General features: G+C 37.9%; 1 protein-coding gene across 3 annotated transcripts in view; it reads right to left on the reverse strand.

The window, feature by feature from the left end:
- The window catches only part of LRP2 (LDL receptor related protein 2), a 130,624-nt gene that overhangs the window by 86,998 nt on the left and 26,871 nt on the right, over positions 1 to 16,755 (reverse strand). For all 3 annotated transcript variants that reach the window (XR_008577639.1, XM_054829946.1, XM_054829947.1), the window contains exons 5-13: positions 11,864 to 11,974; positions 11,629 to 11,742; positions 10,223 to 10,339; positions 9,255 to 9,398; positions 7,725 to 7,844; positions 5,215 to 5,343; positions 3,588 to 3,757; positions 1,117 to 1,340; positions 113 to 319 (exon numbers count right to left, since the gene is read on the reverse strand). Coding sequence is in view for 2 of the 3 variants with exons in the window: in XM_054829946.1 (XP_054685921.1) it covers positions 113 to 319; positions 1,117 to 1,340; positions 3,588 to 3,757; positions 5,215 to 5,343; positions 7,725 to 7,844; positions 9,255 to 9,398; positions 10,223 to 10,339; positions 11,629 to 11,742; positions 11,864 to 11,974 (1,336 nt within the window). In the remaining variant the exon portion in view is untranslated. The remainder of the gene's footprint in view (positions 1 to 112; positions 320 to 1,116; positions 1,341 to 3,587; positions 3,758 to 5,214; positions 5,344 to 7,724; positions 7,845 to 9,254; positions 9,399 to 10,222; positions 10,340 to 11,628; positions 11,743 to 11,863; positions 11,975 to 16,755) is intronic.

The following is a 16,755-nucleotide window of genomic DNA, read 5'->3' on the forward strand; positions in this document are numbered from 1 at the left end:
TGTTGTAATTTTCATCCTTTGTGTATCTCATTTTGTTAGACAAATCTTTGTTTGAACTAGATACAAAATAATCAGTTTATCTGTAACCTCCAAGGAATAGTATTTCTCCTACCTTTGAAGCCCATCGTAAGTTACAGTCTCAATGTAATCAAACCGGCTGTCAACCCAGTAAAGTCTTTTTGATACAATATCCAGAGTTATTCCAGCAGGCCAGCCTAATTTTGTTTTTATCAAATCCTGACGGTTTGTGCCATCCATGAAGGCCCTTTCCACTTTAGGATCACCAGAGAGACTATCCCAGTCTGAGAAAAACAAATAACTATAAAGGAAAAAAGAAAAAGAAAAAAAAAAAGTTGTCCCATGTTTCCCTGAGATTTTACAAAAACCCCTAACATTTTACATGGAATTTAAACCCAGTACCCTTTCAAGACAGAGTTTGATTCTCAGCTGGCATACAATGAAAACACATTTTATACCTCCTGCCCAAAAAGTAATTTGCATTTTCTTTTAGGAACGAATCTAGAAAGAAACATGCTTTCACCAAAAGACCACAGAAATATTGAGTTTCCTTAGTCAAATACAGATTTAAGTGTACTGCCAGAAATAAACTACTGACAAATAGATGCATCGTGAAAGCAGCATCCGTCACTACAAGTTGCATGAAATTCCTTTTCCGATACTCTGAGGATCCAAGTTTTCATGGTTCACATACATTTTTGAAGCCTGTTGGGTTGGGAGACACTAGCCTCCCTGGCTTCGCTCCATCATTTTATTTCAGTTAATGGCAGATCTGTGGATGGTATCACAACAGAAATCTTTCAGGATAACTTCTACTCTTCTGCAGGGCATTTTCACAGTTCCCCTGCTTTCGGAGCTGCTCATGCACATACAACTCTAGCCATAACACAGATTCTGCACATTGGGAATAAAAGCAGTGCACAGCCCTCCCATAACAATTTAAGGTGTAGAATAGATTAGGATAGAATGTACATGTTTGAAACATTTTAGATCTGATTCTAAAATGATTGTCTTGGCTATTTCATATTTCTCCTCCTTTTGCATAGGAATAAAGGAATTTGTGACATCTTTTACCATTACCTGACACGTATCACTTACCCAACAGTTGGATCAAGTGCTATTCCTCTAGGATTTCCAAGATTTTCAGCAATAAGAGTAACACGGTTTGTTCCATCCAAGTTAACCATATCGATTCTATTCACACTGCTCTCGACCACGTACAGTTTATTGTTAACCCAATCCACTGCTAGATTTTCAGGTGTGTCAACTGAAACATTTAAAACTTCTTGGAAATCAGAGCCATCAATATTAATAGAAAAAACCTGAAAAAAATACAAACATTGTCAGTGCTCACATGATGTTTTGCTAATCACACAACGCATGGCACTTGTCCTTTATCATCTCATTGAGCACAGATCAACAATTGGCCACTAGGTAGAACCAAGTTACCCAGTAAGCTATTCCTTAGCTTAGGGGTTTTTTTGCAAAAATTTGGAAATCAATGCAAAAACTAGAGGAAGCTTGGCTTCAACTAGCATTTCTGCAAAATGGATGAGGTAACAGACTAAAGCAGCCTTGTGCTTCAGCAAACCTGACAAATTGCTGGATTAAAAAAAAAACAAAACAAAACAAAAACAAAACACACAGATGAGGAAAGTGCATCTTGCTTTCCTGGAATCTAGCAAAACCCAGTATTTTCATTAATTGAAAAAAATGAACATGCTTTAGCAAAGTTCTCATCAGTGACCAGAAACAAGAGGGGGAGCTCTTACTGCACCAACCACTAAGGGGAAATTGCAAAGTGAAGAAAGAAAGGGAAAGCTCAGCATTGCTTCTGGTCTCCTTTATTTAAGGCTAATTTTAACAGCATCATGCTCAAGAAGAAATAGTGTTGTTAGCTTACAAGCAAGCTCAGATCTACATGAAGCAAACAGTATAAACACGATAATTTTATATATACAGTAATCACATGATTATAACACTGGGTAATATGAAAAAGCTAGGAATCATTATTCCTTTTTTGGAACAACAGCATGAGGTTTGGAATGTATTTAAATGAAAATACAGATTACCACAAGTAAATACATGCAAGCAAAATAAAAGCTGAAATAGTTGCATCATTTTAAATATTCTTCAGGTCCAGGTAACAATAATCAAGCAAACCATTTAATTGTCTATTCTGTTCTTTGGGAACCTTGCTGACGGAAGAGCTTATGGGCATTAGGTTATCAGGCAGAACACTAAATGAGATAAAGATGACACAGAACACAACCCACAATTTTCTGGTTTAGTTTACATCTTAATCTTAAAAAAAAAAAAAAAAAAAAAGACAACCAAAACATATCCCCTAATAATACTTTTATTTTAAAACATCAGGTAGAAATATGCATCATTAAGAATTTTCCTTACATGTCATTGTTTTCATCTGGGTATTCTGGCCAGGACTTAATTAGGATTAATTAATCTAATTAATTTATTAGGATTTAACTATATTGGGGCAGGCCAGATAAAAAAGCAGTCATGGCCATCTGGGGTGCGCAGTGAAAAAACCTGTATTATCTTTTGTTTATACCTCTTACAGAGATAGCATACATCTCCCATCTCATGGAAGTTCAGATTTGACTCTGACTTGATTCAGCCATTGTCAATTACAGTAACAGGAATGCACTGCAGTCAAAATAAAAATGCCAGAATTGTGAATAATTCAAAAATCGTGCATACAAATTCTGTCCTACTAGACAGCCATGCAGTGTGCTTTCCAACAGAATCAACGTGGTACTGTAGTAGAAACTATAGTTTACAGCTTATGTACAGGTTCAGAACAAGGACAGTGACACCAAATTGATCCATCCGTGGTGTCAGTAGGAGGCAGGCCATGGATTCTCCTTCACTCTGCATGACAATCAATATGGGGATGAAGATTGTGGAGTCTCAGCACTTGACATAGGACTTTGTTTGCTCCAGTAAGTTATGCACAGAGAAAAAGAACGAGGGTGAAGTCCAACTTTCACAAGGGTCTCCAGACTGTTTAAAATTACTCTGGTTTACAGTATCTTGAGGCTAAAATATTTCCTCTTCAAAAAAAAAAAAAAAGGTAACAAAATATTGGCTCATTACACAAAACACTGTCAATATTTGTTATCCAGGCTCAAGTACAGTGCCATTTGAAGTATATGAAGAAATCTGATTTTTATCATCTTGGAAGTCACACAGCTTTTACATTTTAAATGATCATGTTTCAAAAAATTACCAAGAAAAATTTGTTCAGTTTTGAAAGAATGTCTACTATTTCTCCTAATTAGTTTTTTGGACTCCATCTCAAGTAAAATTAAAAGTTGCTCAAGACATTCCCATATAATAGGATTCTTTGTTTAATATGTCACATGTAATAGTATAGCTTGAAAAACGCAGTCATTAACATAAAACATTTCAAGGAGCTTTTTTGTTAGAAAACAAAAATACAGCCAGCTTCTGGTCTCAAAAATGAAAGCCTATCAACACATTCTGCCTCTTGCAGTTCTCTACTTCCACATACACAAAAATATATTCTTCTTGAAATTTCTACCCACCTTATCTTGCACTGTATCAGTCCAAAAGATTCTGTGCAGGTAAAAGTGAAAGTCCACTCCAACTGCAACCCCACGATTCTGCGACTGCACCAAAGTACGAAAACTTCTTCCATGAAGATCTCCAATCAGTAAATCACGGCCATTGGAAAAAATAATTGATGCAACACCAGCTGAAAGCAGGGGTGACAAATATATGACTCTGCAGGCAAGCTATTTTACAAAGGGGCACTGAAATATATACATACCGGTTCACACACACTGGACACAAAGGTTTAAATAGATGCTCAGACTACAATCCGTATAAATTTTTCTATGTGAGTACTAATTGCTTTTATTTGCCTTTGGTTTCTAGACTTGGAGCAAACCAGGCAGGAATAAGTATTTAAAGCCCTAACAGCTAAAACTTTTACAAAAACCCTGTGCATCTAAACTCCAAAAGACTATTTCTACTCTTCTATTTCCTTGCTTTAGCTCCCTTAACAAAGTATAAACTTTCTTAAGATTTTTCTGCCCCATGAGATTCAAATATTCCTTGATTCTAGCAGGCAGGACATGTTTCTTATCTTTTTATGTACTCCTCTGTCCTATCCTATCCACCTTCTTCATTCTCTCATCTCATCAGAAAATCTTGACTGTATCTTACAACAGAAGAGAGATTCCAGCAAGTCTTTGAAGGAAAGCTCTCTTTCAAAGTAGACGCCTGTTGAAAGGCTTGGTGTAAGTCTGACAAGAATATATTTAAGTCCAAATTCTATTCAACCTACACCTAAACCCCTCCCCAATTAAAGCAAAAACTGATTTAAAGCAGGTGTGAAATTCCCCTATTAATAAGATAGAAAATCAACACTTTATAAACAACTCACTGGCCCAGAAGTCACACTAATTTGAACGGAAAGCTTCTTGTGAAGGATACAGAATTTTTCTGGAAACAGAACAATCTTTCCCAGTACTGGCATATGCATGTCTTAATAGAGTCAAGCATATTTCATTAGCTCAAAAAATTCCCTATTTTTTGAGGCCATACTTAGAAAATCACACAATGACGACTGCTCTGCAGACATGGCCGAAGAAAGAAGGAAGGGGGAGGGAACTGGGCAGCTCATGCTTTTCTAAGCAGCAAGACTGCTAATCAGCTATGCCAAGCGGGGACTCCCATTCCCCCTGAGCTCCTGCAGGCAGGAACTCCTGCCTCAAACAAAAGCCTGTTAGGCTATTACATCTCCACAAAGAAGGGCTTCCCAGGGGCTGCTTTCATACAGAGCAGGAGGTGAACAACCAAGAGCAGCTGCCTACTGTTGACGGGGAACCACACTCTGTGTGCGGCAAGCATTCTTGCATAGTTCAGACTCTGGGACACCAGAAGCCAGGAGTATGGTTTCTCTCACAGGGAAGTGTTTGAGCTCACTATTCAGCAAAACCATCTTCTTGCATGTCACAGTCCTTCTAGAAAAAGTGAGGTTTCCTGATTTCTTGATCTCACTCAGTTCCACAGACAGCCTTAAGTCCTTAAGGCCAGAGGTAAGTAAAAATCAAACACAGTGGTATGGCATAGCCATGCAAACGACCCCATTTTATCTAGCTCTATTAGTCCAACAATAGCAAGAGACTTGCACTGCTGCACACTAACCTGAAGTGTTGGCCCGACAATGCCGATGATGCTCTAGGAAATAACCTTCCACACAGTGGCACTGGTGATGTCCCACGCGATCTTCACACAGCTGGTCACAGACACCCCACATTTTGCAGTCATCAAAATCTGTCAAGTGAATAAGGCATATGTGTAAGCAATGCTTTCTGTAAAAGGGATGTCATTATACTTGGAAAGATGCAAGTTTGTCCTCTCTGCATGCTTTATATCTGTTTGCAAAACTGTGACATGGGAAAAGAAGTTTTGTATGTTTTTCCACAAATGTTTCCATTTTCTATTTCTGGATAACAAAACAACTGATATTTGCTGCCCAGGGACCTACCCACACCACCCCTAACCCCTTCCCCCCGAAAAAAAAAAACCAAACCCAAACTCCACATCTGTCAGGAGAAGAGGAAAAAAAAAGAAAATCATTGGAAGGGATGTCAGTGTCTACTTGCCACAATACAGAATATGCCCATGCAGTACTCTTCCTGCAACAGATCTGTACGCTTTGCACACACACACTCTGCTGGATTTAAGCCCACTCTAAAGGAGAGCCCTACCTTTATGTCAGTGCAGTGATCAAGCTAATAAGTCCTGCTAAAAGGCAATGTTTATTAGCTCAGACTTAGTACCACGCTAACAGGTTCTGACTTCCAGTGAAAAGGTGGCTGTGCACCACAACCAGCCAGCAAAAAGTACAAAAAAGTTCAGTTTGGCATGCAAAATACCATACAGGTAAAGTCTGCAGCTAGGATCCAGCAAGTTCTCACAGATGTACTCCACAAGCAATTTCCAGGGCTGCTGCAGAATCTTTTACTTCCCAAATTGTGAAATATTTAACTAGTCATCTTTTAAAAACAAGTATTTTTAAAATTCTGATTTTCTAAGAAGAAAAAAATCAGAAATCGAGATCTGAACACTGTCTGGTGTTTCATCCTATCTGTGGTTATTTGAAGCCCAGGAGATTTCTGACACTCCTTAACACATTGTTTTGACATTAAAAGTTTGACCTCCTTCAGTTAAAAACCTGAGTAGAATCAGAGCACTACATTGCCAGAAACTGGTAATTCTACTGTTAACCCAAAAAAAGGAGAAAATGAGATCTCAAACATTGTTCCTACTGGAACTTCTGGTTTTAAACATCTATTAACACATTGGTGACAACGAAATATTTCCTAGATACTACATTTTGGTACTGAAAAAAATGTATTTCTCAGTAGCTTTCCAGCTTCCATATATGTTAAAAACCTTCACTTTAGTACATAGTGAGCCAGAATAAAACCAAGAGAAGACAAATTGAAAAGATTATGGTTTCAAAAAATCATACACTTCACTAACACTATAATTTCATCCTTCCGGCCTCAAACCAGTAAGATTGATTTAAGCTAAGATCTGGAATTACACACTACTGACTGTGAGCCATTACCCCATGACAAGTCTTGCTCCCACTACAAATACATGCCTAGATCTTGGCAAACCAAAATACATTGACTCAGATTTACAAGCCAGAATCAGAGTGCTGGGTTTACAGGGCAGTCAAAGAACAACAGAAGACTCACTGAGACCGCACCAGGTTTGTAAATATGTCCTTCTTGTATTTCCCACATAACAGTTAAAGAACAGAGTAAATTTTGTGCCTGGAGTCAGTGCACTGATTCCTCCTCTCTATTAAGAGCAATCATGGTGTCACTGCAGCTCATACAGCCCTAGGCTACCCAGTATTCTCCAAAATACAGAAATCTCATTAGAGACTGAGCACCTGGAATGCTTTTAATAGCACAAACACCATAGCTTGGGTTGAAAACCCATAACAGATATTTACACAGTTTCTTTTATTAGGCAGTGCTAAATTTCATGATTCTGAAGTTACTCTATTTCCAGTTACCAAGATAAATCATTTGTACTACTAAGTTACAGCAGCTAAGAATAGAAATGCAACACCAAAATACCTCACTTACCTTTACATTCTTAATTTTCATGTAAATAATGTATATACTGAAATGTCATAGGACATATAGCCATTCTATAGTGCAAATACAAAGCACCCTTTTCGTTTTAAAGTAAAATGTTCTACTGTCTTCATATACAACCATTTTCAAAAAGTATCAAACATTTCAATATCTGTTAAAATTAACTGGTTTTCCAGGCATACACCACCACACATCCCTGGAGCAGAAACTAACTCTCCCCACCTAACCACTAAAAGACCTGTAAAAAAAATTTATAATAAACCAGTCATCTAAATCTTTTTAAACATAATCATGCTCTCATTATGTCTTTAACGGTCTTACTGAAAGAGATCTTTAGGATATGTCTCTGGTTTGTTTCTGTGTCACCATGCAGCCATTGTACTACTTAGATTTTTACCCTTTTACTGACTCTTGAGATTTTCTATTTGCCAGTACATCCACTGATTTGGAACTTACTCACCTTCCAGGAATCTAAACTTTCCCAATGAGCTATGAGAAGGTACTAGCTATGTGGAATCACTGTACTTCACTTACCAATACAAGTACGACTGTCATTGCTACTTATTGTATATCCTGCAGGGCAATAACACATCCCTCCTGATGGAGAAGAATGACACCGATATTGGCAACTCAGAGCAGCACAGTGCGATACGTCTAAAAAGGAAATATAATAGTTCAGGAATAGTTATACATATTACCAGTAGAACAGCTTTTTGCCTTACTAAGAGTTATGAAGCCATAGTCTTTTTTATGATGAGTCTACAATTTCAGGAACAGCTTCCTAAAACAAATGTGCACAAGAAATTATGTCTAAAGTTCCACAAAATCACATATGCTTACATACATGCAGGCAAGGAAATGGAAGACAGAAGATAAGCTACTGTTTATAATAGGTTTTCAGAATGGAGTTGAAGGATAAGCATCAATCTTATATGAACTACCACTGGTAAGTGCCATGTAAAAAGCTGCACAGAGAAAGCCATCTGCAATGCACCATGCCTTTCTCTGGTTCCACAAGACCTAACTGTGAACACCACATCCTCAAGCTCCGTCTACTGGCACGCAACCTCATCATTTACTTTTTTATGCAGAAAAAACCCTACGACATTATATTAAGAAGAATATGTATATTACTCCAATATATTAGAATATATCGCTAGAGTTGTGTCTATGGAGAAACTCTTCTTTATCCTTCTCTTCTCTCTTGTTTTTTCCTTCACCACTTCTCCCTTTCCTTGTACTACTACCTAATAAACATTTCAGTGATAGGTGATCAGTATATGATTGTAAATCACTTGCTGACTTCCATCTCCTTCCTTTTCATCTTCCTTTTCCTCAGTTTCTTCTGTTGAATGCCTTGCTTTGCAGCCCACATCCGATGCTACTACTAAACCACTCAGCAAAGCAAGTGACACACTTTTTTACTCTAAGGTTTAATTTCCTATTATTTTTTCTGCCCTTCTATTCCAAAAGGCATGAGTTTATTAATAGAATTTTCCTCTTCCTAGAAATTAAAAATGTAAAATACCCTGGTCCTGATTCTCAGAGGGAATTAATGTTCATAAGAGTTAAATTAACAGAAACTATGCATGCTCATTGCCTCCAACAGAGAAAACCCAGTATACCACTAGCTGGAGAACCAGACATCCCAGGTAACAGATAAGTTTGAAAACTAAGTGACTTAGCCAAGGCTCAGGATACGCTAATTCAGTGCTGTGTTCTGATCAGTACACAACATTTCTTCTTACTTATAAAGAAGGAAAACCACAGAAATTTAAACAAAATAAAGGCATATAGCACACCTTTCCCTGCCTTCTTGAACACATTTTAGGATATGGAGAGTGAGTTAAAATCCTTATCTGTGAAACTTCAAGTAGAGATTTACAAAAGGAATGGTCTGTTCATAGCATATACGCCTCTCAGACCATCCAGTCGAAACAGTGCCAACAAAAACAGTGAGCTTCTAAAACTTCAGGGTTGTTTAGGAGAGAAAAGGTGAAAATAAAAAGATATCAATGCTGATGGTTCTGCTATTCTGTGTCTGCTTTTGATTCTAACACATACTGCAATGTCTGCCCGCAGTGATGTTAGTTTCATCTTCTCCTGCAGGGCAGTCTGCAGCCCCATCACACACTTTCCCAATTGGAATGCAATGCCCTGACCCAGGGCAGGCCCACTCTCCCGGGTAGCACTCATGGTGACCACTTTCTGTGGAAAAGAAAAACAAGAATAATTGAGGAGTATGTTTCAAATAATATTTAGAATTTCTTCCCTAACAGCTTCCCAAAGCATCTCTATCCTTCATTATTCAGTTTCTGGTTCTAGCACACAGCTGAGGAAGACTATAAAAGAAACATCATCTATACTTTCTTGTCACACTTTCTTTTACCTTCAAAGTACAATGCAAACAATACTTGTGCAGACATGTGAATCTTTTTAGTTTTCTGTGCTGTTAGAAACAGTAAAACCATTTAGCTTTAGCCTAACCAATGCAACACAAATGGAACTATAGGTTTGTGGTTTCAAAACATACAAAGGCTGTCTGGATAAAGAGAATAATGCTCATCATAGAAAAGGCCAATGAAAGAGAAAAAAGCCCACACTTCCATTCATTAAAATTTCTGTATCTTGCATGACAAATCTTGGTAGAAACTGAGTTATTTTCATTTTCAACCAATTGATTTTGCTTACTAGGACCCTCATGTATCTTAACAGATGACCTGAAATGTCTCCACAGGAAAAAAACCAAAAGATTTAAGAGAAGATGTAAAAGAAAAAAAAAGACATTTCTATATGCTAAGCTTAGTTTGCATCATACTCAGTATCATAGCAATATCTCTCACAGACACAACAATAAAAAATACTGTGTAAGTTAGAAAAAATAAAAAAGAAACAGGTGAAGATGGAATTCTAAGGTTTTCACAGAATTAAAAAGGATTCAGAACATCTTGATTGGTCAAAATTTCATAGAAGCAGCTTAGTGAGGTCCTCCACTGAAAATGTCATCATTAGAAGTTTGCATTAGTATATACCGCATCCTCTTTCATCTTCGTTATCTTCACAGTCATCATCCCCATCACATATCCAGCTCTGATGAATGCAACGGCCACTTGGGCAAGTGAAGAAGTTGCCTCTGCAAGTTGCATAAGCTAAGGAAAGAAACATGAGAAAAATCAAGCTACTCTAGGTGACTAAAAGGTTAGAAATAGTAATGTTGCCTCGTAGATGAAAAGTCATTTATAATCTCTCCTGAAAAACTGAGCCAGTTCCATATCTTGTATATATTGTAAACACTGCTGGTTTGCTCTGGTTTTGGGTGTGAATTTTATTTTAGAATACTCTGGTTCTTTACAGAAATGAAAGGGACAGCTAAATTTCTCAATTCATTGTGTAACTAGATGCAGAGCACCTTATTAACAAGGCTTCTGAAGGTGGACATGACAAGGAGATGATACTTAAGACATCAATATTTGTATGCCTTGTACTCAGAGAAACAGAGTTAAAAAAACCAAAACAAACAAAAAACCCCACCAAACAACAAACAATGAATATTTATATCAAAGCCCTCCATGGTTGGGAAGCATTCCCTGCTAAGAGTTCAGAAACATTTGCGGGTCCTCAAAGGACAGGCATTGCCAAAGATATAAAAGAGAAATACTCAGTGGGGGGGATGGAATCATACTGGTGTAAGGTCCTTGGAAGGATATAGCAACTAAATAGCAACATGTGGCCTTCCTTCAATGCAAAATATAAAACTAAGTTAGATCCTATAATCAGTGGGGGACCTTTTTAAATATATAGATCACACAAGTGATAACTCTACAGCCATGATTCTGGCTGGAGATGCGATCCTTTGGGATACCCTGATTGTGAAGAAAAGAATGAGCAAGAAATTTCCAGAAACAGAACAGTCAATTAAAGACCTTATGTGAACATCTAAAGGACAACTATCTGTACAGTTATTTGTCTGTGAAGTTGTATATTATAGTCACTGGGAATAATTCTAGAAGATCCATTCCATCTATCAGAAAATAAAAATGAGAAAAAGAGCCAAAGAGATTTGGACAAAAACAAATAACATGCTGTATCTAACTGAGACTTCAGAGTGAAGGAATTACCTTTGGGTCATGCTGAAATGAAGAAAATGACAACAACATGAAGAAATGAAACTGTATGTGTGAAGACGCAAACTGTCACTGAATCCAGCAAACTCAAATAGTAACCACACACCCAGGCACTTTGCAGCAAAGACAACCTGAAAAAAGTCTATCGAAGTAGCACTGTAATTTTCATCTTTCTATACAAAAAAGTCCTCGTAGAACAGTGGCTAGCTTTTGATGGCTGTATAGCCAAACAATCTGCTTCCTGCTATCTGCTTGAACCACTTCTTAGTAAAACAGTTAAAGAAAGTGGGGGGGGGAACTCAAAAATATCATACTGCAAGAGTTTTCATCACTCCTATCTCCACAGTCATCATCATGGTCACAGATAAAGGCTCGTGGGATGCATTCTCCGTTAGCACACTGAAACTGAGTACTGGTACATCCATGTGCTGAAAGAGATTTTAGCACAGAAACACATACAGAAAAACTGTCAGAAAACTACAATCTTTAATTTTAAAAGAGGGTCTATAAAGCATATTTGGTTGGGATCAGTCCACATGTGGTACTTACTGCAATTAGCTTCATCAGAAGAATCTCTGCAATCAACTTTGCCATCACATCGCTGGCTTGCATTAAAACATGCTCCATTTGCACATGACAGCTGTTCACATCTTGGGTAGTCTACAATAAGAAATCCTTCAGTATTAGCATGAATGTAAATGCTACAAAACCTCACAGGAAACAAGGGAAAAATTAGATACCCTCTTGCACCCCAAAAAGATTTTAAACCCAAACAGTTTACAGTATGATAGAAAACAATGCAACACAAAAGGAGTGCAAGCAGTGAACATTTATTTTATTTACTAGTACCTCAGGTTTACACTTTATTGATCTTAATAAAAGTGCTTAGGTAGAAAAGGAATTCCTGAAATTTACAGTTTGTAGGTCCTCTTAGAATGCTGTGAGTTCTCAAACTCAGAGACTTCAGGATTTTATGGTTTTGTTCCAATTAAGCCAAGGATGTTGAACTTCCAAGTCCATGATCAACTTTAGGACCCCTGTTTTTTATTACTTGTTTTCCGCTTCACAAAACAAAAAAGATTCTGCAGAATGAATGATTTTTCAGTTTCTGGCTGTTCTACTTATGTAGATGACCTACAGGCCAACACAGGGGATTATTTCAAACAACTTAAAACCAATTCTGAAAATACTTATGCATACAAACAGTCAGTGAGTTCAGTGGAACTACCCAACAAACTAAGCATATGCACGTGCTAGAGCTGAGTAGAAGAACATGAGCTTACTTTAGCTCACTTCTGTGCAGACAAAAGTTATTTCAGGCAAATGGCAAGTATGAAAGCAAATAATTGCTATTTTTAGAAGTGAGATTTATTGAATCTTTGCCTCTATATGGAAATGCAGGCAGATAAATGAACTCAAGAAACAGAATAACCAAATTTAATTTTGCACCTTTTAGACTTTCAGTTTGAATTCTTATCCCATTTTACTTCCATATGAGTTAATAAAGCAGATAGAGCAGGCTCTCACTTAGGCACATTTTCACTCATACTCTTGGAATTCAAAACATGGATTATAAAATTACTCATGCAGAATTCAGAAATGCTGCAATTTTTCCTGGCAGTGTCAAACTGTTCTGCTTGCTTCTGCTATTCTATATATCATCATATTCCCACTAAACTTTGATCAGCTATGGAACAGGCTTACATGATTTTAACTGTTAAGTTCTTAATAGGAGAGCGTAAACAGCTCTGCTGACGCGCACTACAAGTCTAGCCAGACTATTTCCCTGATTGATTCATTTATATTAATTACAGTGAAAATGAATGAAATGTAAGTCTGCAACTGGCAGGTAGGAACATTATGTGCCTAATCAGAGAGCGGTAGTTGCAGATTACCAGGATTCCAGCTACAGCATTCCTACCTGTGGCCTTCTGGTGCTAGTTCCCAGACCTTCCATTCCAAAAGCCTGCACTGGCAATGCCAACACATGCCCTAATCATGCTTAGCATCCTTTAGCCTCACCTCTTAATCAGACAAACTCGCTTCTAACACAGGCACCTCATCCATTTCTTGCTTGGGTTAGGCTTATGAACAACTCAAAGGTTTGGAAACAACACGGATTCTGAAGCCTTAACTTTGTCTACAGAAAGAAAGACAGACCTGATCTGGGGCCATGTTTTATGCTCACTGTGCAATCAATGCTTCTTCGCTGTCTGGAAGCAGAGAAGCCATCACAGGGAGGAACCATCACTTCTACGTAACTGCACTGAAGTAGGAAAGGTTTTAAGAGGATTTATAATGGACAGTTTTGTAATTTTCCTCATCTTTCTTTATATACCACAGAAATACCTCCAGTGATGTTCCAAACTGTTTTTCATGGACTGAATATCGAACAAATAGGAAGATGAACCCATTGCCTTGCACTGCCTGTTTCTTCAAGAATGCCTAGGCAAACTAAGGATCTAGTCAGTAATAAGATTTTCTCACGTCCATATTAAACTCCCTTAGAAGAAGGGAGAATTTGTCAAAGTTTTCTTTCCTGCAGCAAGGCTGTAGAATTTCACAGCCTGGAAAAAATCTTTATTATATAATATAGTGTATAAATGCAAATCATTATAAAACTACCAAGCAGAGCAATAAGTAAAGATGTTTTAAAGACTCTTCAAAATCCACATTCTGACTATGTTGGTGGTTTACTAGAATATGAACAAATACTTCTTTTTCCTTATTTTCTTTTCAAATCGGCTTGGTGTACAGATTCTTTATTTTAATTGTAGTTGCAGAAGCAAGAACATTCTTTGAAAAGCCTGATGGAGATGAATTTAACTTTTAAACTTTGTATAAGTAATCCCATTCACAATCCCCTGTCTAAAGACCAAGTTTAGTAAATTATAGATCTGATCACAGCTTTCTCACTGATCGGAAAGATATTTTTCATTGCATTGTGCACTGTACTCTTTACACCTTATAGCATATTATTTTAATAAAATGATTTTCATTATTTGGGGCATCATTATTATTATTCAATCCTCATGAATAATGGCAAAGATGTGAGTTACACCAAAGGCTGTAGCCTACACACTGCAGGGTTCAGGAGCATCTGTGCCATCAGGACAGTTCCACAGCAGCTGAGATAGCCATCCACACTTTTACGGGAAGAGAAGTAGCAAAGATAGAAGAATCAGCCAAGAAATGCTGGTTTCTGTGAGGGCCAACCACTGTGCTACACCTTCCAACAGCTTCTAGCAAAGGTCCCTGTGGAAATCACACACAAGTTACACCTATGGCCTTGTGTTTGTGGTGGACTCTGTTGATATTGAGAGAATAAAGGAAGTCAAAACAGAACTTCATAACAATACTAGGATATCTGAAAATGAAGAAGTGCCTGTCCTTGCAGTTGCAAAAAAAAAAAAAAAAACCAGGACTTAAACTCCCTTTCTTTCTCTTTCTCTCCAAAATTTAGAAACCATTAGCAATGAGTGAACTGAGTTCTTCTATTCCCTATCACCAAATGGAAAGTTCTGAATAGGATAAGAAGAATCTGGACCTTGGCAGTGGCGAGGATAGGAATGGAATGGATGCCCTAAACTGGAAGACCTATATGATCTAGATAGCTTAATGAAAAGCTCTCCAGCAAAGAAAGTTTGGAAAGCGAGTATCATGACATTTTGAAGTTAAGTGGGAAGGTCTTACATTAGTAACTACATTTGGGGCTTGCACAATAAACATTTCCTAGCTTTTATTTGGCTTTTTTCTTTTTTTTTAGACTAAGATTTCTCCATATGCACCTGATTCCAGAGCAATGCATTTGGGTATAAAAACTCATAGCTATGCAAGAACTGATACTGATCAGAGAAGTTGATCATACTGTCTCTGTATTACTAAAAAGAAAGCTAAAAAGGAAGGATAAGGTTGTGAGTTAAAAGGACAACAAGGTAGGTAGTTTGCATCTAAGGAGGCCTGAGAATACAGCTGTACAAGAGGAGAGTGAAAGGAGATATTGTAAGACTGAACATGGGATTAGGAGAGACAAGTGAAGGGACAGAAAAATATAAACACTCTTTTCTTTCACCTTGCTTTTCATTGTGAAGAGCCTTCAACATGAACATTGTTTCCTTTATCTTTTCCTCCGAAGAACCTTTGGCTAATTACAGAAAACTGAAAAGAAGAGATCTTTTCCTAGTGAACACAGTTCCTAGAAGATAATACCAGTTTTGTGAAAACAGGGAAATCCAGCTATAATCATTTCAGTGCTCAGGAAGAAAGGGAGCTCTGCCTTCTCTCCCCTTCCTTTCAGGTATCTCTTTTTCTCAGCTAAAACACTTCTCCACAATCTGCCTCCTCATGGTATGCCAGCACTTCAGTTGCAAAATATAAATAACTGGCAACACCAGCACAAATTACAGATGAGCCACCTTGCTCCTTGTAACCCACAAACTGTTTTGGGGCAACAGTTACAAACACATTTAAACGTCATGTTCCAATGTACACGTGGAAGACGCTTGAAAGCTATGTCACAGGAATTGCTATACCTACATTATTTTGCTCTCTAACACTTCCGTTCTGCAAGCTGGAAATAAATCCATACAAGAACAGTAACTGGAAACAGTTGTAACTGGTATTGATTCGGCAGACACTGACTTCTGTCACACAGCCAGGAAGTGTAACCTTCTGTAATCCTAATCCATGTTACAAGAAGGAGAAAGAAAGAAAAAAAAAAAGGGCAATTTCCTACTTTCAAGTGCCATTCTTCTATTGCAGCAACACTTCAAAACTTTTTACAAAATAAAATAAATTAAAACCTTTTGACTCATTGCCATGAGTCACCACCTCACAGTGGGCACATCAGAGACACCAGGAGGAGGATTTATCCCAAGCCCAAGAGTCCTGTGAGCTACCTGATATCAGGTAGTGCTCACAGCAGAGATGCTTGGAGAGCTGGCAGACTGACCAGACCCTCATTCCTGGCCTTAATTCCTGATTTTGATCCCTCCCACTCCAGTCTTTGGCTGCCTTCCTTACCTTACTCCAGTTTTGCTTCTTCCCCGTCCTAAACTCTCCCTGGTGGAGATACTTCCTTCAGCCCTAACTTCAGCCTTGTCCTGTAGCTGTTACATGTAATTCGTCCAGCACGAAGAACGTTAGCCTCTGACCGTGGCCCTTTTCTTCCTTCTTGGACTACATCCCTTACGATCTCTTCAGTTTTTGATCATTGTTCACTTTCACCTTGATCTCCACAAATTCCTCCCAGACCTGGGTGCCCACTTCCTGACCACAACAGCTATTTAGCATAGCAAAGAAGAGTCAGAAATTAAGGCATTCAGCAGTTGACCCATGGCAGCAACTCAACATCAAAATTAGAATCAAAAATCCAGAGTTTCTGGGCCTGCACTCAGCCCATCAGCCTTAAACAACACATCTTTAATATACTTCCCCTTTCT

Source organism: Grus americana, chromosome 6 (assembly GCF_028858705.1).
Source record: "Grus americana isolate bGruAme1 chromosome 6, bGruAme1.mat, whole genome shotgun sequence".
In the NCBI taxonomy this organism is placed as follows: Eukaryota; Metazoa; Chordata; class Aves; order Gruiformes; family Gruidae; genus Grus; species Grus americana.